Source organism: Crotalus tigris, unplaced genomic scaffold, assembly GCF_016545835.1.
Source record: "Crotalus tigris isolate CLP2741 ecotype Arizona unplaced genomic scaffold, ASM1654583v1 scf7180000018376.1261969, whole genome shotgun sequence".
Taxonomy (NCBI): domain Eukaryota; kingdom Metazoa; phylum Chordata; class Lepidosauria; order Squamata; family Viperidae; genus Crotalus; species Crotalus tigris.
This window is the reverse complement of record NW_024096972.1, coordinates 96839-113775: the sequence shown is the minus strand read 5'-3', so window position 1 is coordinate 113775 and position 16937 is coordinate 96839. Positions and strand designations below refer to the sequence as shown.

At 37.3% G+C, this 16937-nt stretch overlaps 1 protein-coding gene across 2 annotated transcripts in view; it reads left to right on the top strand.

Annotated features, from left to right (window-relative positions):
- Positions 1-6627, top strand: part of PCDH7 (protocadherin 7) — a 78012-nt gene extending 71385 nt beyond the window's left edge. The window contains exon 2 of one of the 2 annotated variants that reach the window (XM_039351952.1): positions 3702-6627. In XM_039351952.1, the coding sequence (XP_039207886.1) occupies positions 3702-3779 (78 nt within the window). In that variant the 3' untranslated portion in view covers positions 3780-6627. Of the gene's footprint in view, positions 1-3358 lie in introns of both variants that reach the window. The other variant, XM_039351953.1, reaches the window with a different exon arrangement.
- The last annotated feature ends 10310 nt before the right edge of the window (positions 6628-16937 follow it).

Below are 16937 nucleotides of genomic sequence, written 5' to 3'. Positions count from 1 at the left end.
GTTAGACTGCCGACCGAACTCCATGGTGTGGAGAGCATATGATTCCTAATTGTAAAAGATATGTTGTATAGGATAGCAGTTGTCTACTGACCCAACTTGAAGTTTTTGAGTACTAAATAGTTTATAGTCTGAACTTGAGGGTTGCATCTCCTGGTATGAACCTTAGATCAGCAGAAAAAGCTCTTTTGAAGTTGACCACTTCTGATTTTGTGTTTGTTAAAGAGCTGACTTTCTGGCAGTCAGTAATCCATCCATCCATCCTTCTGTCCATCCATCCCTCCCTCCCTCCATCCATCCATCCATCCATCCATCCATCTGCCATACATCCAATCTTCCTTTCAGAAGCTTATTTATGTGTTATGAACTAAAATGATTTTTGCTTTGTTATCGTGGGGTACAAATGCACTCCCCAATGAGGTCCTCTTTCTCTCTCTCTTTCTCTCTCTCTCTCTCTCCCTCTCCCTCTCCCCCTCTCTCTCTCTCTGGTTTAGAAAAGTGATTAAAATTAACCTTTTGCTTTTTTTTTTTTAAAAAATGTTGATTTTAATTGTATCTTTTCCTTTTTAATTTTGCAATTGGCACATGCAGTTGCTTTAACTAATCTCGAATGTTAGAAAATAGCTGATCGATAAAGGTAGAAACAAACCAACAAACAAAAAGCAATACAGGTAGTTCCCAACTTACGACCTGCAACTGAGCCCAACGTTTCTGTCACTAAGTGAGATAGTTGTTAAAGTGAGTTTGGCCCCATTTGGAGTCATTTTTGGCCACTGTTGTGAAATGAATCCCTGCAGTGGTTCAGTTAGTAACAGGGTGGTTAAGTGAATCTGGCTTCCCCATTGACTTTGCTTGTCAGAAGGTTGCAAAAGGGGATCACGAGGCCCCGGGACGCTATGACTGTCATAAGTATGGGTCAGGTGCCGAGCGTCCGAATTTGGATGTCATGATCACAGGGCTGCTGCAAAGGTCGTATCGGTGAAAAATGGTCATAAGTCCCATTTTTCAGTGCCGTCGTAACTTTGAACGGTCACTAAATGAATTGTTGTAAATCAAGGTTTACCTGTGTAGCCTATATTATGGCTTCATAGAAGCATGCTAAGTCTCTGCCCAAATACTTAAGTTATAGTTGGCGTAGTTCAAACGCCAAATGCAGTGCAGTGTTTGAGTTGTGTGCCGAAACATAAGTTAGTTTTGCTTGATATGTTACTGGAATCGGTGACAAATCATGGCTTAATTAGGATCAGGTAGCCAAATGACCTACGCAATAAATTAGGAATGGGAAAATAAAATACAAGTCCAGTCTTACCCCTGGAGACCTTTTGATCTCACTTAAACATAACTTTGCAGGGCAGTTGTAGAGAAAAAGCCTATAATTATAATTATAATTATAAAAGACTCCCTCAGTTTTCAGAAATTTTGAATTTATTGGACCCACACATTCTATTTTTTACAAAAAAACAACAACAACAAGAGCAAAGCAATAACAGACCACCTTGCTTTGAACTACCTATATCATTGGGTATTATCTTAATTTGTACGTCCTTGGTTAGGACTGGAATTATTAACTTCTCACCAGTCATTTGTGAATTTAACTGCAGGTTACTTATAATAATAGTAATAGAAGTAGGAGTAATAGGAGTAGAATAAGCCATAGGAAAATGCACCATGGTCCAATTCCTAAATGTCTGCAACACCATTTGAACACCATGGGCATTGACAAAATCACCGCCGGTCAGTTGCAAACTGGCAGCTTTGCTTGGAACGGTTTTACATCCTGCAACAATACTTTGAACACCATGAAACAGCAACATCTGTCCTTGAGAATGACTAGATAGGAGGAACATAGGAATCTGGTCAGAACATTTGGCTGACTCTGTAACCAACCATCATCAAAACAATAATACATTTTTAAAATAAAAAATAAAAGGGGGGGGAGGGGAGGGAAGACGTACTTGAATTCCAAGTGGAAAGACAAGTTGTAAATCTTGGCCATTAAATAAAGAAAACAGTGATTGGTTATTAGCTGGTGGTGTGGTTTCACAAGATGCGTAAGTGGATAGCAATAGCAATAGCGCTTAGGCTTATATGCCGCTTCACTGTGCTTTCTCTAAGCGGTTTACAGAGTCAGCATATTGACCCCCCCCAACAATCTAGGTCCTCATTTTACCGACCTCGGAACGATGGGAGGCTGAGTCAAGCTTGAGCGGTGAGATTCGAACTGCCAAACTGCTGGCAGCCGGCAATCAGCAGAAATAGCCTGCAATACTACATTCTAACCACTGCACCACCATGGCTCTGGGGAAGATTAACTCATTTGTTGCTTTGTTTATTTCTTTATTATGGCACCTTTTAAGTCAGTACTGACACTTGAGGATTGCCTGGAGAAATCCATACAATGTCTTCAGTTTGGAATTGCCTTCTTCCTAAAATTGAGCCAGTAATTGACCCAAATGAAGGTACTACAACAACATATTATTTTGTTGTAAGCCTGGCACCATGAGATGAGTGGCATATACATTTGTTAAATAATAAGCTTGGGTAGTCCGAAAACTGATCCCAGCTTGCTTCTGATTGGCCCAAAATCACATATCTGGAAGTCGTGCCTAAGCAGGGCTGGGACTTAGGGTCTCTGAGTGCCGTGCTTGGTGTCTTTAACAGCAATAGCACTTAGACTTATATACCGCTTCATAGTGCTTTCCAGCCCTCTCTAAGTAGTTTACAGAGTCAGCCTTGATCTGGTCAAGATTGAACGGCCTGCAGTCGGCAGAGTTCACCTGTAGTACTGCATTCTAACCACTGCACCACCCCAGCTCTTTAATCCTAGCTTGGTGCCTTTAACCATTATGCCAAACGGGTTCTATTTTTCTTTTCTTTTTTCTGGCTTGCAAAAATAAAATAAAATAAAATAAAATTCCCATACGGTTTGATCTTCATCTCTTCCACTAACATCTAGGAAATGTCATATATATATATATATATATATATATATATATATATATATATATATATATATATATATATAATATATATATATAAATATAATATATATATTTCCCCTCCTTTGCCTGGATAATATATATATTTCCCCTCCTTTGCCTGGATTACAGCTGTCAAGCTTTATGTAAGAGAAAAGTTGTATAACAAGTTTACTGCAACACTATTTCTTTTGATTTTCTGGATGTTGGAGGGAAGAGGGGGAGCAATTAAATTTTTAGCACCAGATAAAAACTATTTATGTTTAACAGTGCATTCACTCCAGCAATGCATTTTTTTATGGCCTCTTTATCCCCATGTTAAATTTCACTGGTTGAGACCCTGATAACTTAGTAATGAAATGCAACTTCTGTTTCCCTTTCAGGATGATAACTCTACATTTTTAAGGACTAAATAAAATACAAAAACACACATACAGCCCGTGCACAGCAGCCTAACAAAAAAAAGGAGATGAAATTCAGTAGACTTATAATTTAAACAAACCTGTTCTGTTTTTAAAGTTGTCATTCTTGAACTTGAATTCCTTGCAGTTTTATAAATGTGCAAATCAAAGCTAATGGAGCATTATTGAATTGAAGGGTGCAGAACAGTGAATCTCTCCTTTAAAAAAGAAACAACAAATAATATTTTTTGGGGTGATAGGTATAGGTTAGCCAAACCCTGCTCACATCCCGGTAAGCAGACATATATTTTTGTATTTTTTATAGGTGGGAACACTGCAGACCTCACAATCCCCCGGCCACATTGAGGAATCGTGTAAAATGAATGTATGCGCTCGTAAGTGAAATATTCATGAACGAATTTCCAACTCTTAGCCTATGTTGGATCGTAAAAAAAAAAAGACATGACCTCTGATCAACAATGTCCTTTATGGAAATCAATACCCAAAAGGCAGGGTCCCTGCAAAAACTGAAAACACATTCAAAGCAAGAGCTTTTTATTTTTCCAAAAAAGATTTCTTCTTCTTCTTTTTAAGAATATATATATAAATATATATGTTTGTGTGCAAAGAAGTTGTTACTACTATGACGGTGGCATTTCTTTCAGAAGAATGAAAGATCTGATTTAAGAGAATTGAAGGGATGTGAGAAAGGTTTTGTCCAAGAAAAAAGGGGTCAGCCGTGGATGGACACCCTTCAAAGTCACATTTCACCCTCCATAGAACTAAAAATTGGAGAAATTGGAGCTTGATCTCCCCTCTTCAATCTGCTTGAGAAGACTGGAACATTGACAGACTATTTCCCTTCGAGATTTAATTAGCAAAATCAATGTCTTTTATTTATTGGAAGAATTGGAGAATGGTGGTGATGTCAAAATGCTTGGAGTCAAAAAAATAAATAAATAAGTATGCCACATAGGCATAAAGTTTATTCATATTATTATTATTGTAAAGGAAAGCTCTAAGCGTTTGCTAGATCAACAAAGAACATAGTGTCTATACCTCAGGACTGAAAACCCAGCATTTATAATTATGGATGGAAAAAAAAATATGGATTGGCCCTGTCAGTTTGCTGAATTGTTGCATGAAAAAAAAAAAGGGAACGAGTGAACTTTTTGGCAGTCAAAACGTAAATTGTCTGGCCAGGAAGCTGGAATATCTACCATAATATATGTATTTAAAAATATGTTATTGTTAAGCCTTGACTTATTTATAACATTAGGAATATTATTGGGATTGGATTAAAAGAACACCTTCCCTTGTTGAAAGTATTTTTCTAAAAGATACAAGCCCTTTATGTGTTTAGATCCACTTAAACTTAATAGGTTATAATTGTTTGTGTGTGTGTGTGTAAATGCACTCTCTCACACACACACATATGCACATGCATTTATAGAAAAGTTGAATGCATTAAAACAATCAAGTTGAATGCATTTAAAAAAAAAAAAGGTTTGAAGCCAGGTCAAAGATGCAAAATGGAAGATGAAAGAACGAACGGAATGTGGGTTGCGCTAAGCCATGCCTACATGAGTGAAATAATACCCCAAATTTGGCAAAAGCAACTTTTTTTTCCTTCTCCCACATCAAAGGCTTGCCATACTTTGATTTTTATGATCCTTTTTTCCTTTCTGCAAGTTTGCCTAATGCTCCAGAAAGATGGTACAGAAGTTCTGGAGAACTTCTACCAGCTTCATTCTGTTGTCTCCCTCATGAGATCCAGATTAATGTTCTGCAGTATGATGGAGAGAAGCTGTTTTCTCTTCCTTTTCCCTCCTTCTCCTGTACATCATTAATCAAATGTCTCTGAATTATCCTGTGATCACCCAAGAATAGGCTTATCGTGTTCTCAAAATTGGAACTTTCTCATGCAAAAGCCTGCAGCATTTTGGAAAATAGCCAGTATTTCTTCCTTAAGCCAATATAGAACCATAGAGTATAAAGCTGGATTTTCCCCCTTTTCTTTTGTTGAAGTGTCCTCTGTGACCAACTTGGATTTGGTCACTTGTAGAATCGTGGGAAAATACCTATATATCCTAAGAAAGTGGGAGGGAAAATAATTGTATTATCAGCCAATCAGCTCCTTCAAAAGTTTTCATCCTCAATTAATGACAATGCATTTTGATTGCCTGCTTGGACAGCATGTCATCATTTTAAGAAGCTATTATTTTGATACAGCAGGGATTATGCTTTTTTCTAAAAAAAAATCACTTTCTCTAATGAGGAAAAAATAATAATCAACATCAACACAAGATACTAGGGGAATTCTATTTGTTATAACACCTTTAAGGGTATTTTTTCTAAATGTTTGTTTGTTTTCAAGTTTCTGCCATACACTGTAAATTTCCCTATTTAAATAGGTGCTTTGTATCTGTTATATTTATACGCAAAGATTATTTTGCATTCATTTATACCGTGTACACTTAAACAATCACTTGACTTCACAGTATGCCTTTCTTAATGCACAAAATTCAGTGTTAAAATGGTGCTTCAGTCCTTAATTGAAGGCAAGCACTTTCTTCCTGCTGATTCCAACCTGGAGTCAAAGGACACAATTGTGAAAATACTTAATGTTTGCTTGATCATATCATTCTGATTTAATGGTTATGCGTTTATTTTTTTCCCCTTTTTGTATTCAATCACACAAACTTTATTTAAAACAGGATGAAACAGGTGATCTGTCCACTGTTGGTGATCATTCTCAGGTGTGGAAGCTACATGATATAGGAGAGATTATAATCTCCCTATTGTATTAAGATTGTATTAGCAAATGACAAAGTCTGTATACTTCTGTTGCATTTTTTTTCTGTTGACAAAATCAATAAGTAACATTAAACGTTTTAAACATCAATTTCTCCCTTTTGATTATTATTATTATTATTTTATTTTGAGTTGTTTCAGAGTTTTCTGCTCATATTTCCTTTCCCCTTTTACCTTGAAAAAGTTTTCAGACTGCATCAGTATGGTAAGACACGAAGGGCCTTCGATATTGCTTACTAAAACCAGCCCATTTTACATTTATCTAATTCAAGAGAAAATAATTGAGGTGAAGAGAGAGGAAAAGCAAGAGGCAGTGCACGCAAACAGGCCTTGGTTTTCATATATTACCATTTTGTCGGCTAGCAGAAGCTCTTTTGAGGTCATCCCATAATAGAGTTCACCGAAAGAATGTGAATTAATTTTGAAAAAAAAAAAAAGGACAATGAATCCCGGTGAAGTCTATTCAATATTATATTCATTTATACAGGAAAAAAAAATAATAATGCTGCCTCTTTGGGGAGTTTTGTATTTTTAGATTTTTTTTTTAAAGTCACATTTATTGCAAGGATGATTTGTGATGGGATTATAGAAACTGGATTGGGAGGTTGATTTTAATAGCTGCCATTTCTTTCAAGCCAAATGCTTATGGCGTGGTCAGGCAAGAATAGATTGCCTAAATAGAAGACCATCACAATATGATCTAAAGCATCCTAGGAGACAGAGAATAGAATAGAATAGAATAGAATAGAATAGAATAGAATAGAATAGAATAGAATAGAATAGAATAGAAATAGAATAGAATGGAATGGAATGGAATGGAATGGAATAGAATAGAATAGAATAGAATAGAATAGAATAGAATAGAATAGAATAGAATAGAATAGAATAGAATAGAATAGAATAGAATAGAATAGAATAGAATAGAATAGAATACCTGGAGTGGAGTGGAGTGGAGTGGAGTGGAATGGAATGGAAGGAATGGAACAGAATAGAATAGAATGGAATGGAATGGAATAGAATGGAATGGAACAGAATAGAATGGAATAGAATAGAATACCTGGAGTGGACTGGAGTGGAGTGGAATGGAATGGAAGGAATGGAACAGAATAGAATGGAATGGAATGGAACGGAACGGAACGGAACGGAACGGAATGGAATGGAATAGAATAGAATACCTGGAATGGAATGGAGTGGGGTAGGGTAGGGTAGAGTAGAGTAGAATAGAATAGAATAGAATAGAATAGAATAGAATAGAATAGAATAGAATAGAATAGAATAGAATAGAATACCTGGAATGGAGTGCAGTGGAGTAGAGTAGAGTAGAGTAGAGTAGAGTAGAGTAGAGTAGAGTAGAGTAGAGTAGAGTAGAATACCTGGAATGGAGTGAAGTGGAGTGGAGAGTGGAGAGGAGTGGAGTGGAGCGGAGCGGAGCGGAGAGTAGAGTAGAGTAGAGTAGAGTAGAGTAGAGTAGAGTAGAGTAGAGTAGAGTAGAGTAGAGTAGAATACCTGGAATGGAGTGAAGTGGAGTGGAGAGTGGAGAGGAGTGGAGTGGAGTGGAGCGGAGAGTAGAGTAGAGTAGAGTAGAGTAGAACAGAACAGAACAGAACAGAAGGGACCTTGGAGGTCTTCTAGCCCAGCCCCCTGCTCGAGCAGGAGAACCTATACCATTTTGAGAATTTTGATCTCAAGATGGGGACAAAATGTTCTGTTCCAGGAAACACCAAAACAGTCCTTTACCTCTTTGCCCCTTCCCCCTAGATTATGCCAATCTGTTCATTCCTGGGGAGATCCAGTAATTTACTGGGAAAGGCAGTGATCTGTGACGTCCCTAATGCAATTCTGTCTCAGAATAGTGAATTGTGCACATCCCCAACAGCTTCCAAAAAGAATGTTTCCTGGTGCATGACAAGGAACAACAACAACAACAACAACAAAAAAAAACACAGTTTCATCAAACAAACGAATTCAAATGGTTGCATAACGAAACAAGCGCAAGCATAATGAATAAATAACAGAACAAATGAATGGAAGCAGAACAATGGAAATGAACAGAATAACAAGACGCTTATTGCACATATACTCCATTCTTTCTTACAAATGAAGAGCAGCGTGTTTTGATTAAGACGCGTTTTGACGTAGGCATGATTTAATTTAGGGACATATGGAAACATTCTAGAACAGTGTTTCTCAACCTTGACAATTTTAAGGCATGTGGATTTCAACTCCCAGAATTCCACAGCCAATTTTCACCCAACCGGTATTTTTTTGGCTTTTTCTATTTGCCGTTGAGAGGCAATTTGGTGTAGTGGTTAAAGCAACAGGCTAGAAACTGGGAGAGTGGGAGTTCTAGTCCTGCTTTAGGCACAAAGCCATCTGGGTGATACGGCCAACCAGTTCTATAAATCTTACCAAGAAAATTGCAAGGACTTGTGCAGACAATTGCCTAGAATCAACACTGCCCCAAACACAAAACAAAACAAAACATTCTTGCCATTATGTTATAAATATATTGCACATCCAAATAATGCCCAGTACACCGTTCTTAATAATATGCATTTCTCTAGTAAAAAAAAAAGAACCATGTAAACAATATAAATGGTAAAGATACCTTCAATTGAAATAGAAGCTTGGTGATTGTATTCACATAACACTGTTTTTAGCATTAATTTTCAGTTGAAGTTTTCCAAGATGTGTTTTTTTTCCCCCACTTGTCAGTCTAGTCTTTCAGCCTGGGAATAAAATTCAAGTCTGAGTGAACATCTTCAAGATGTTTCCATCTCTTGGGTCTTAGTTGTTCTAAACCAGTGGTTCTCAACCTTTCTAATGCCACGACCCCATAATACAGTTCCCATGTTGTGGTGACCCCCAACCACTTATACATCACCGGGTGCCAGGGGCGTGGCCAAAGAAAAGGGGGAAAAAATGGCGGACAGCCTTGTTTGGCGACCCCCATGAAATGGTTGTTCGACCCCAAATGGGGTCCCGACCCACAGGTTGAGAACCACTGTTCTAAACTATTGTGAGGTTATACTTTCTGAAATCAAGGTGGCTTGGATATGTTATACATAGATGTGAAGAAGTGAATGGCAATCAATTTTCTGCAGGACTCACCTCCACTATATGATTTCAGGAAAACTTAGAGTTCTTAATATTGACTTGTAGTTTGGCCATTAAGACTTAAAGAATGAACCCTATTTCTTTGACAATGAAGATGACACGTCTATTCACTATCTTGGACCTACTCACTGTGAGTTCTTAATTCCACTCCTAAATCTCAAGTTATGGAACCAAAGCTAATTGACACAACTTAATAATTCCATCCATTAAGCAATGGCACCCAATGGGTCTAAAATCTGTGCCTTCTCTGTTGAACCAGAGAATGATCATCAACATCATTCTGCCCACCCCCGAGATATATTTGACTGCACTTTGCCCATGTTCAAAAGAGCTCTTTTCCAGACCTTGGCTAGAATGAGTTTTGGGTCTTATGTGCTTGACTGTGATGAATAGAAGTAGAAAGAATGGAATGGAATGGAATGGAATAAGAATAGAATAGAATAGAATAGAATAGAATAGAATAGAATAGAATAGAATAGAATAGAATGGAATGGAATGGAATGGAGTGGAGTGGAGTGGAGTGGAGTGGAGTGGAGTGGAGTGGAGTGGAATGGAATGGAATAGAATAGAATAGAATAGAATAGAATAGAATAGAATAGAATAGACTAATGAATAGAATAGAATAGAATAGAATAGACTAATGAATAGAATAGAATAATGAATAGAATAGAATAGAATAGAATAGAATAGAATAGAATAGAATAATGAATAGAATAGAATAGAATAGAATAGAATAGAATAGAATAGAATAGAATAGAATGGAATGGAATGGAGTGGAGTGGAGTGGAGTGGAGTGGAGTGGAGTGGAATGGAATGGAATGGAATGGAATGGAATAGAATAGAATAGAATAGAATAGAATAGAATAGAATAGAATAGAATAGAATAGAATAGAATAGAACTTTGGAGGTCTTCTAGTCCAACCCCCTGCTCAGGCAAAAAACTCTATACTATTTCAGAAAAATGATTGTTTGCTTGCAACATTTGTGTGTTTATTTAATTGTATGACTATATGATTGTATTGCTCACCCCCAGAGTCTTAGACATGTCTCAAATCAACCAACAAATAATTCTGTTTTCTGTTTGGTTGTCTATGAAAATGACCATACTTCTTCATGGATAGGCAGAAAGGAATCCATCCAACAAATTTTGTTGCTTGTGACCAAAAAAATGGTAATTGTAACACATTTCTCCAGTTCAAAAGGTTTTGTGATTTTTACTGTGTGGGTACCAACACACTCATTTTGAGAATGTTTATGACTGCAGGAAAAGATAGAATAACCTAATATAATAAAGATTCTGCTAGCTAGAATCTTAAAGGAAGACCTGATTTATGCATGCTTGTCCATAAATCTCATCTTTTCAATAATTTCATTTGTTGTTATTTCTAGGTGTATGTTTAAATCATGCATAAGAAGAGAATGTATAACGCCAGTATAAATCTGAATTGGCTATAGAAGCCGTTTAAGTAAGTGTACACTGCAGATTTGCTCATCATTGACTGAAAATATTTGCAGTAGTAATAAAAGTGTAAGGAATGTGGCTTTTCAGCAGAATTCAAAGTCTGCTCACACTGCACAGCCTGATGGAATAATGATGTTTAACAACCCAGCAATCAAATTCCAATAAAATATATTATACTTGGCAGAAATTCAGATAATGTTTGAATGTAGCATCCTATAGCATTAGATATGTGAGGATTCATGCATTGACATTTAGTGATAATGATCACACTGCAACAAAGAAAAAAAAAAACATTTCAGTGGATTTTGGATTGTCAAGTTAAAGCATTTCCCTGCTCAAACCTAAACAGATTTCTACCTTTCATTGCCAATTGCTAAAATGTATTCCTAACCAAATAAGGCTAGAATGAAACTGGAAGATTCCAGAAGGCCCCTTGCAAGTAGAGTAGACAATTTAATCTGGACTGATAAATTCTGCTGCAGATTATTTGCTACTGCGATATTCAGGCCCTGAAGATCCATAGTTGAAAGTTTACTTATTTCAATCTGTGTGTTTGCCTTCTGTATTGTTGAAAGAAAAATCGTCAGGTCCAGTCCAAGCCGGGAATAAACAAAACGGAGACTGCTTGGGGAAGAAGGTTCTGTTTATTGAAGAACAGAACCAACAGCATGTGGTTCTGGGAAAGCTGACAAAATGGAGTTGGGATAAGTGGACTTTTATACCTTCTTTGGACTTTATATTTGAGGTTCTTCCAGTTCCTGTGGCTTTGTATTTGAGGTTGTATGTTCCTGTCCTTGGGAGTCTTTGTTTTTCTAATCCCATCAGCTCAAACCTTTTCTGGGGCTGGGGCTGAAGGCATTTTGCTTATGAATCAGTGGCCCCAATTCTAAAAGCTGGACTGTGTCTGAGGAAGGAGACCAGGGTGCTGGTTTCTGTCTAAGATTTTTCTCCATTATTCCTTTGGGGAAATATAATATTCTGCCTTTTTTAATATTTCACCAAAATATTTCCCTCTCTAGGAGAGTGCTGTCTTCCAACAGTGTCATTTCTTTTAATTCAAAGTACTTGGAGACATGAAGCTGACACTTTGGGAGGAGATACAGTTAAGTGCTTTCATTTCATCCCCATCCAGAATTGCCATTCATTGTGTTAACACGGCAAATCCTTTGATTTACACATGGTTCCTAACTACCATTCCTTTTCCTTCACAAAATTTGTCCTTCACGGTGGCATCTTGAAGGTCTGTTGTCTAAGTGCTACTTTTGGCACATGTGTAGCAGATAACTATCTCATGAAGAATAAAACTCCCTTTTATCTCCTGCTAGCATCCCAATAGGGAAAGGTCAACAAAACAGTAGGAGATCAAATGAACAACAGTGTATTCTTCCCAGTGCTTTCAGGACACTGTGAATTTTGCAATTTACAACAGAAAAAGATTTTTTTTTCCCTTTAACATGAGACCCTTTCCACTTTGCCTCCTACTGCCAGCTGATTGTTGGATAATGTCTACTTTTCTCTGTCTGATGGGAACAAGCAAAAGCTTGCCTGTGTGACTAGTGGAATTCTAATTTTCTTGGCTATTGTTGGATAGTGAAAGGGTTATATATACGAGATAGATATAAGATTAGTATGTGTTGCTTCACAATATTTTGATTTTTTTTCCCCTGTAGATCAGATGGTGCAGGACTTTTTGTTCTATAATTGACCAGTCTTGTAAGTCGATAGTTATCCAGATAATAGAGCTTGAATGAAATTATTTCTAAAAACTCTGTTAATCAACTAAGGGTGCATTTCTCTGTTATGTAAAACGTTTGTAGCTAGTCTTCATCCCTTCAGATTCTAGAGCAATAAAAAATACATTTTTTTAAAAAAAAAACTCTATATAATGAAACGAACATGCCGTAGTTGCAATAAAAGGTAGAACTTTTTAATACCCAAATTGCAAAATCCATTCAGAATTTATGCTGTTAAAAGGTCCAGGTAAAAATATAACTTCAAGTTGGGGCATTCGTCTGATATAAATACAATACCACATTTTCAAAATGGGGGTCTCCACGGAGCAAACGGCTTGATTTGGATTAAGTGTTCCATTTCCACCAAGGAACCAAAAACAAGCAGGACATTTATGAAGGAAGATTTAATGGTGGCTTCACTAATTGATCAGAATTCAACAGGTGGTTGTCTGAACAACCAAGTGCAAACTCTTCCATTATCAGTCAAAATCAATTTGTAGGAGAGTCTAAGAACTAAGAGAGCTAAGGAAAGAAAGGGGAAAAAAAGTTCTCCCCTTCATGTATTGGGCAATAAATTGGTCCTGAACTGGAAGTACATCAGATGCTAAAATTCTTGTAGTTGTATCATATTTATCTTAATAAATCATATTACTGCTATGAGAAACTTGTTTCAAAGAGGAATGTGGGGTTGAATTAGCTTCCGGGAGTCTGATTTTTGGAGACTGGATAGCATGTTTTATTTATTTATTTATGAGACTTATATACCGCTTTAAGTGCAATCACTCTCTAAGCAGTGTACACCAGTAAGCAGTGTATATATATATATATATATATATATATATATGTTTACCCCCAACAATCTACCTACCCCGGAAGGATGGAAGGCTGAGTCAACCTTGAGGCGGTGAGATTTGAACCGCTGACCTGCTGAACACAGTCAGCTAAAGTGGCCTGCTTTAGGATTTTTAAGTAGGTTCTTAAGTACTTTCAAGGTTCAAGAGTCTATTTTGCTCCTCACCTTTTTCACAAAAGCATATTGAGTCCAGATTTGGGACTTTCTTATTTGGGGAGGCTAGAAGCTGACAAATAGATTAGAGGACTGGAGGCTAAAACATATAAAGGACCTCCAAGATCCCTTCCAACTTTATTATTATTATTATTATTATTATTATTATTATTATTATTATTGTTGTTGTTGTTGTTGTTGTTGTTGTTGTTGTTGTTGTTGTTGTTGTATTTGGACAATCCGAAGGGCCAAATTTAGGATCTATCATTTTTCCACCCCATCTATAGGAAAGGATAAATCCCTAATATTAAAACAAGAGCTTTTTCATAGGTATGGATAAAAAAAATTGTGCCCGCACAATATTCCAAGTGAAAAATATATCACATTCACGATGTACTCTTTTCCTTTCACTATGATAGAATAATAATAATAAAATTAAAAAATATATTTTAATATGAAATATAATAGACTTTTTCCAATTTTTTGAGAACATTTCCCTTGAAATAAACTTTTTTGCCATAGTCTAGAGCCCTCTTTCCTAATAATAATAATAATAATAATAATAATAATAATAATAATAATAATAATAATAATAATAATAATAATGTTGAAAGGGACTTTGGAGGTCATCTAGTCCAACCCCCTGCTCAGGCAGGAACCCTATACTATTTCGGACAAATGGCTGTCCAGTTTCTTCTTAAAAACTTCCAGTGTTGATGCATTCACCGCTTCTGGAGGCAGGTTGTTCCACTGGTTAATTGTTCTAACTGTCAGGAAGTTTCTCCTTAGTTCTAGGTTGCTTCTCTCTTTGGTTAGTTTCCATCTGTTGCTTCTTGTCCTGCCTTCAGGCGCCTTGGATAATAGCTTGACTCCCTCTTCTTTGTGGCCATTATTCCTGTCCAAAATGGGATAGCATTAAGGAATGTATATTTAAATACAAACATATGGGTCAATGATGTCATATGATGTGTGCAATCATTACGAGGTCATATTAGAGATTAATTTAACCCATTCATCTGCTGCTAAAATATTTACTTGTTGGGATCTTCCACCGATACTTGTATTATTTTGCATGGGGGATTTTGCAAAGTAAATAGGGCCTTCAAATTAATGATTACCATCCCAACTGTATCTATCTGCGTACAAGTGTTTGATTCCCTCTCTTCCTGTGGTAGTTCCAATCATTATCACTCTTCTCACAAGCTGTTACTTACTTTTATATTTTTAATGTGCTTATAAAATGCTGGCACAATTAACATTTAACTCGGATGCTTAGTGATTCTATTACACCAACATCAAGTTTCAACAAACATCTTTTCTTCTGTGCTTTTTTGATCTTGGTTGTTTTCTTGCAGATGTTTCACTACTAGGTAATATTATCAGTCAGTTAGCACGATGATGTTATCTAGTTTGGGTATTGAAACATCTGCAATAAAATGACCAAGCTCAGAGAGCACCATGGATCCCTCATTTCAATCATGACCTATAAATATTCTCCTTTTCTTCTGGTTTTCATAAACACGAAGCATGGAAATTAGCACCATGGCTTCCCAGATTGCATGTCTGGAAGAGTTCTATATAAGCCCCGATTCCCAGTCAAATAAAAAGAACTTTGGAAAGTCTGTTTTTGATTATAGCAACACTCTGTTGGCTGGGATGCTCTCGTTTGCCATTTGTTGATGTAAAGATTTGAAAAAGAAATGTAATAAACAGTGTTTCTCGTCTGGGTTTGAAGGAATGGTTGGGTGTGGGGGGGAAATATTAAGGGAGGGTTACTGGTAGGATCATGGAATGGTGAGTTGGGATTGTGTTTGTCTTATTAAAGTAAAAGTGTTGCGTGAAAGATGCAGAACTTTTCATTGAAGATTATGGTCCTTAATCTACTATGCTTATCAAATGTGAGTAAATTAGACATTCTTAATTTCCCAAAGTATAGCAGAGAGAGAGAGAGAGAGAGAGAAAGAGAGAGAGGAAGGGAGGGGGGAGAGAGAGAAAGAGGGAGGGAGGGGGCAGGGAGAGAGGGGGAGGGAGAGAGAAAAGGAGGGAAGATGGAGAGAGAGAAAGGGAGGGAGAGAGAGGGAGGGAGGCAGAGAGGGAGAAAGTGAAGGGGAGAGAGAAAAAGAGGGAGGGAAGGGGCAGGGAGAGAGGGGAGGGAGAGAGAAAGAGAGAGGGAAGATGGGAGGGAGGGAAAGAGGGAAGGAAAGAGGGAGAGAGAAAGAGGGAGGTAGGGAGAGAGCGAGAAAGAGAAAGGGAGGCAGGGAGAGGAGGGAGGCAGAGAGGGAGAAAGTGAGAGGGGGAGAAAGAAGGAGGGAGGGGGCAGGGAGATGGAGGGAGAGAGAAAGAGGGAGGGAAGATGGGAGGGAGGGAAAGAGGGAGGGAGTCAGAGGGAGGGAGAGAGAAAGAGGGAGGCAGGGAGAGAGAAGGAGAGAGAGAAAGGGAGGCAGGGAGAGAGAGGGAGGGAGGCAGTGAGGGAGGGAGAGGGAGAAGGAGGGAAAGAGAGAGAGAGAGAGAGAGAGAGAGAGAGAACAAAACTAAACTAGACTAGACTAAAGTCATTTGTGCCTAATAGTAGACATCTGGAACTATTAGAAACTGGGGCGTCCTATTTCCAGTCCATTACCTTAATACTAGCTTGTGCGTGTCTATCAATTCTTTGAAGGAAGAGGAAAAAACTTGTAAATTGTATTGGGAGAGGTTTATCACTTTGTCACTAATTTAAGACCAGGGACATACCTGTGATACTCCCTGACACTTCTGAAGACCTACAATATATATATATATATATATTTACCTAGATTCAAGATAATCCAAAGTCCTGAAATTTCAATATTTTCATCAGTGAGCTCACAAAATCTGAGGATGCTTTTTTTTTTGGGCGGGAAATGTGAAACTATAAAACGTGATATGCTTATTCAAGCTTACGTGACATTGCAGACTTAGCTCCGATGAGATTTAACGGTTTTGTGAAATACAAAGCAGTTTGAGATAAGTTCAGCTACCCTACTGTGCAGGATATTTAACACTGAAAGGCAGATCTAACAGAAGTTTATTAAACCACGATTTGCCCATATTTCCTTCTTGGAGTGATTCCCCCCCCAAAAAATTGCAATATTTGTCTGTGTATGTCTCTGTATAGTGCAGTTTCCCATTCTAAAACACTTGGGAACTCTTTAATTTTTCTAAAGTGTGATTGAATGTTTAAAAACAGTAAAATCCTCAAATTTTCACAATTCCTCCCTTTCATTATTATCCTTATAATCTAAATTTTTTGGGGGGAAAAAAGCTTCTGTTTTAATGCCTAAAGCTGGGGGTGGGAGAGAACTGTTAGGTATGGTGCTACTTCTACATAATTGTGAATTTTAACTCCCCTAAATACTGCTGAGCTTAACCTTCCATAATTATTAAGGAAACCCATTTTTAAATGATTTT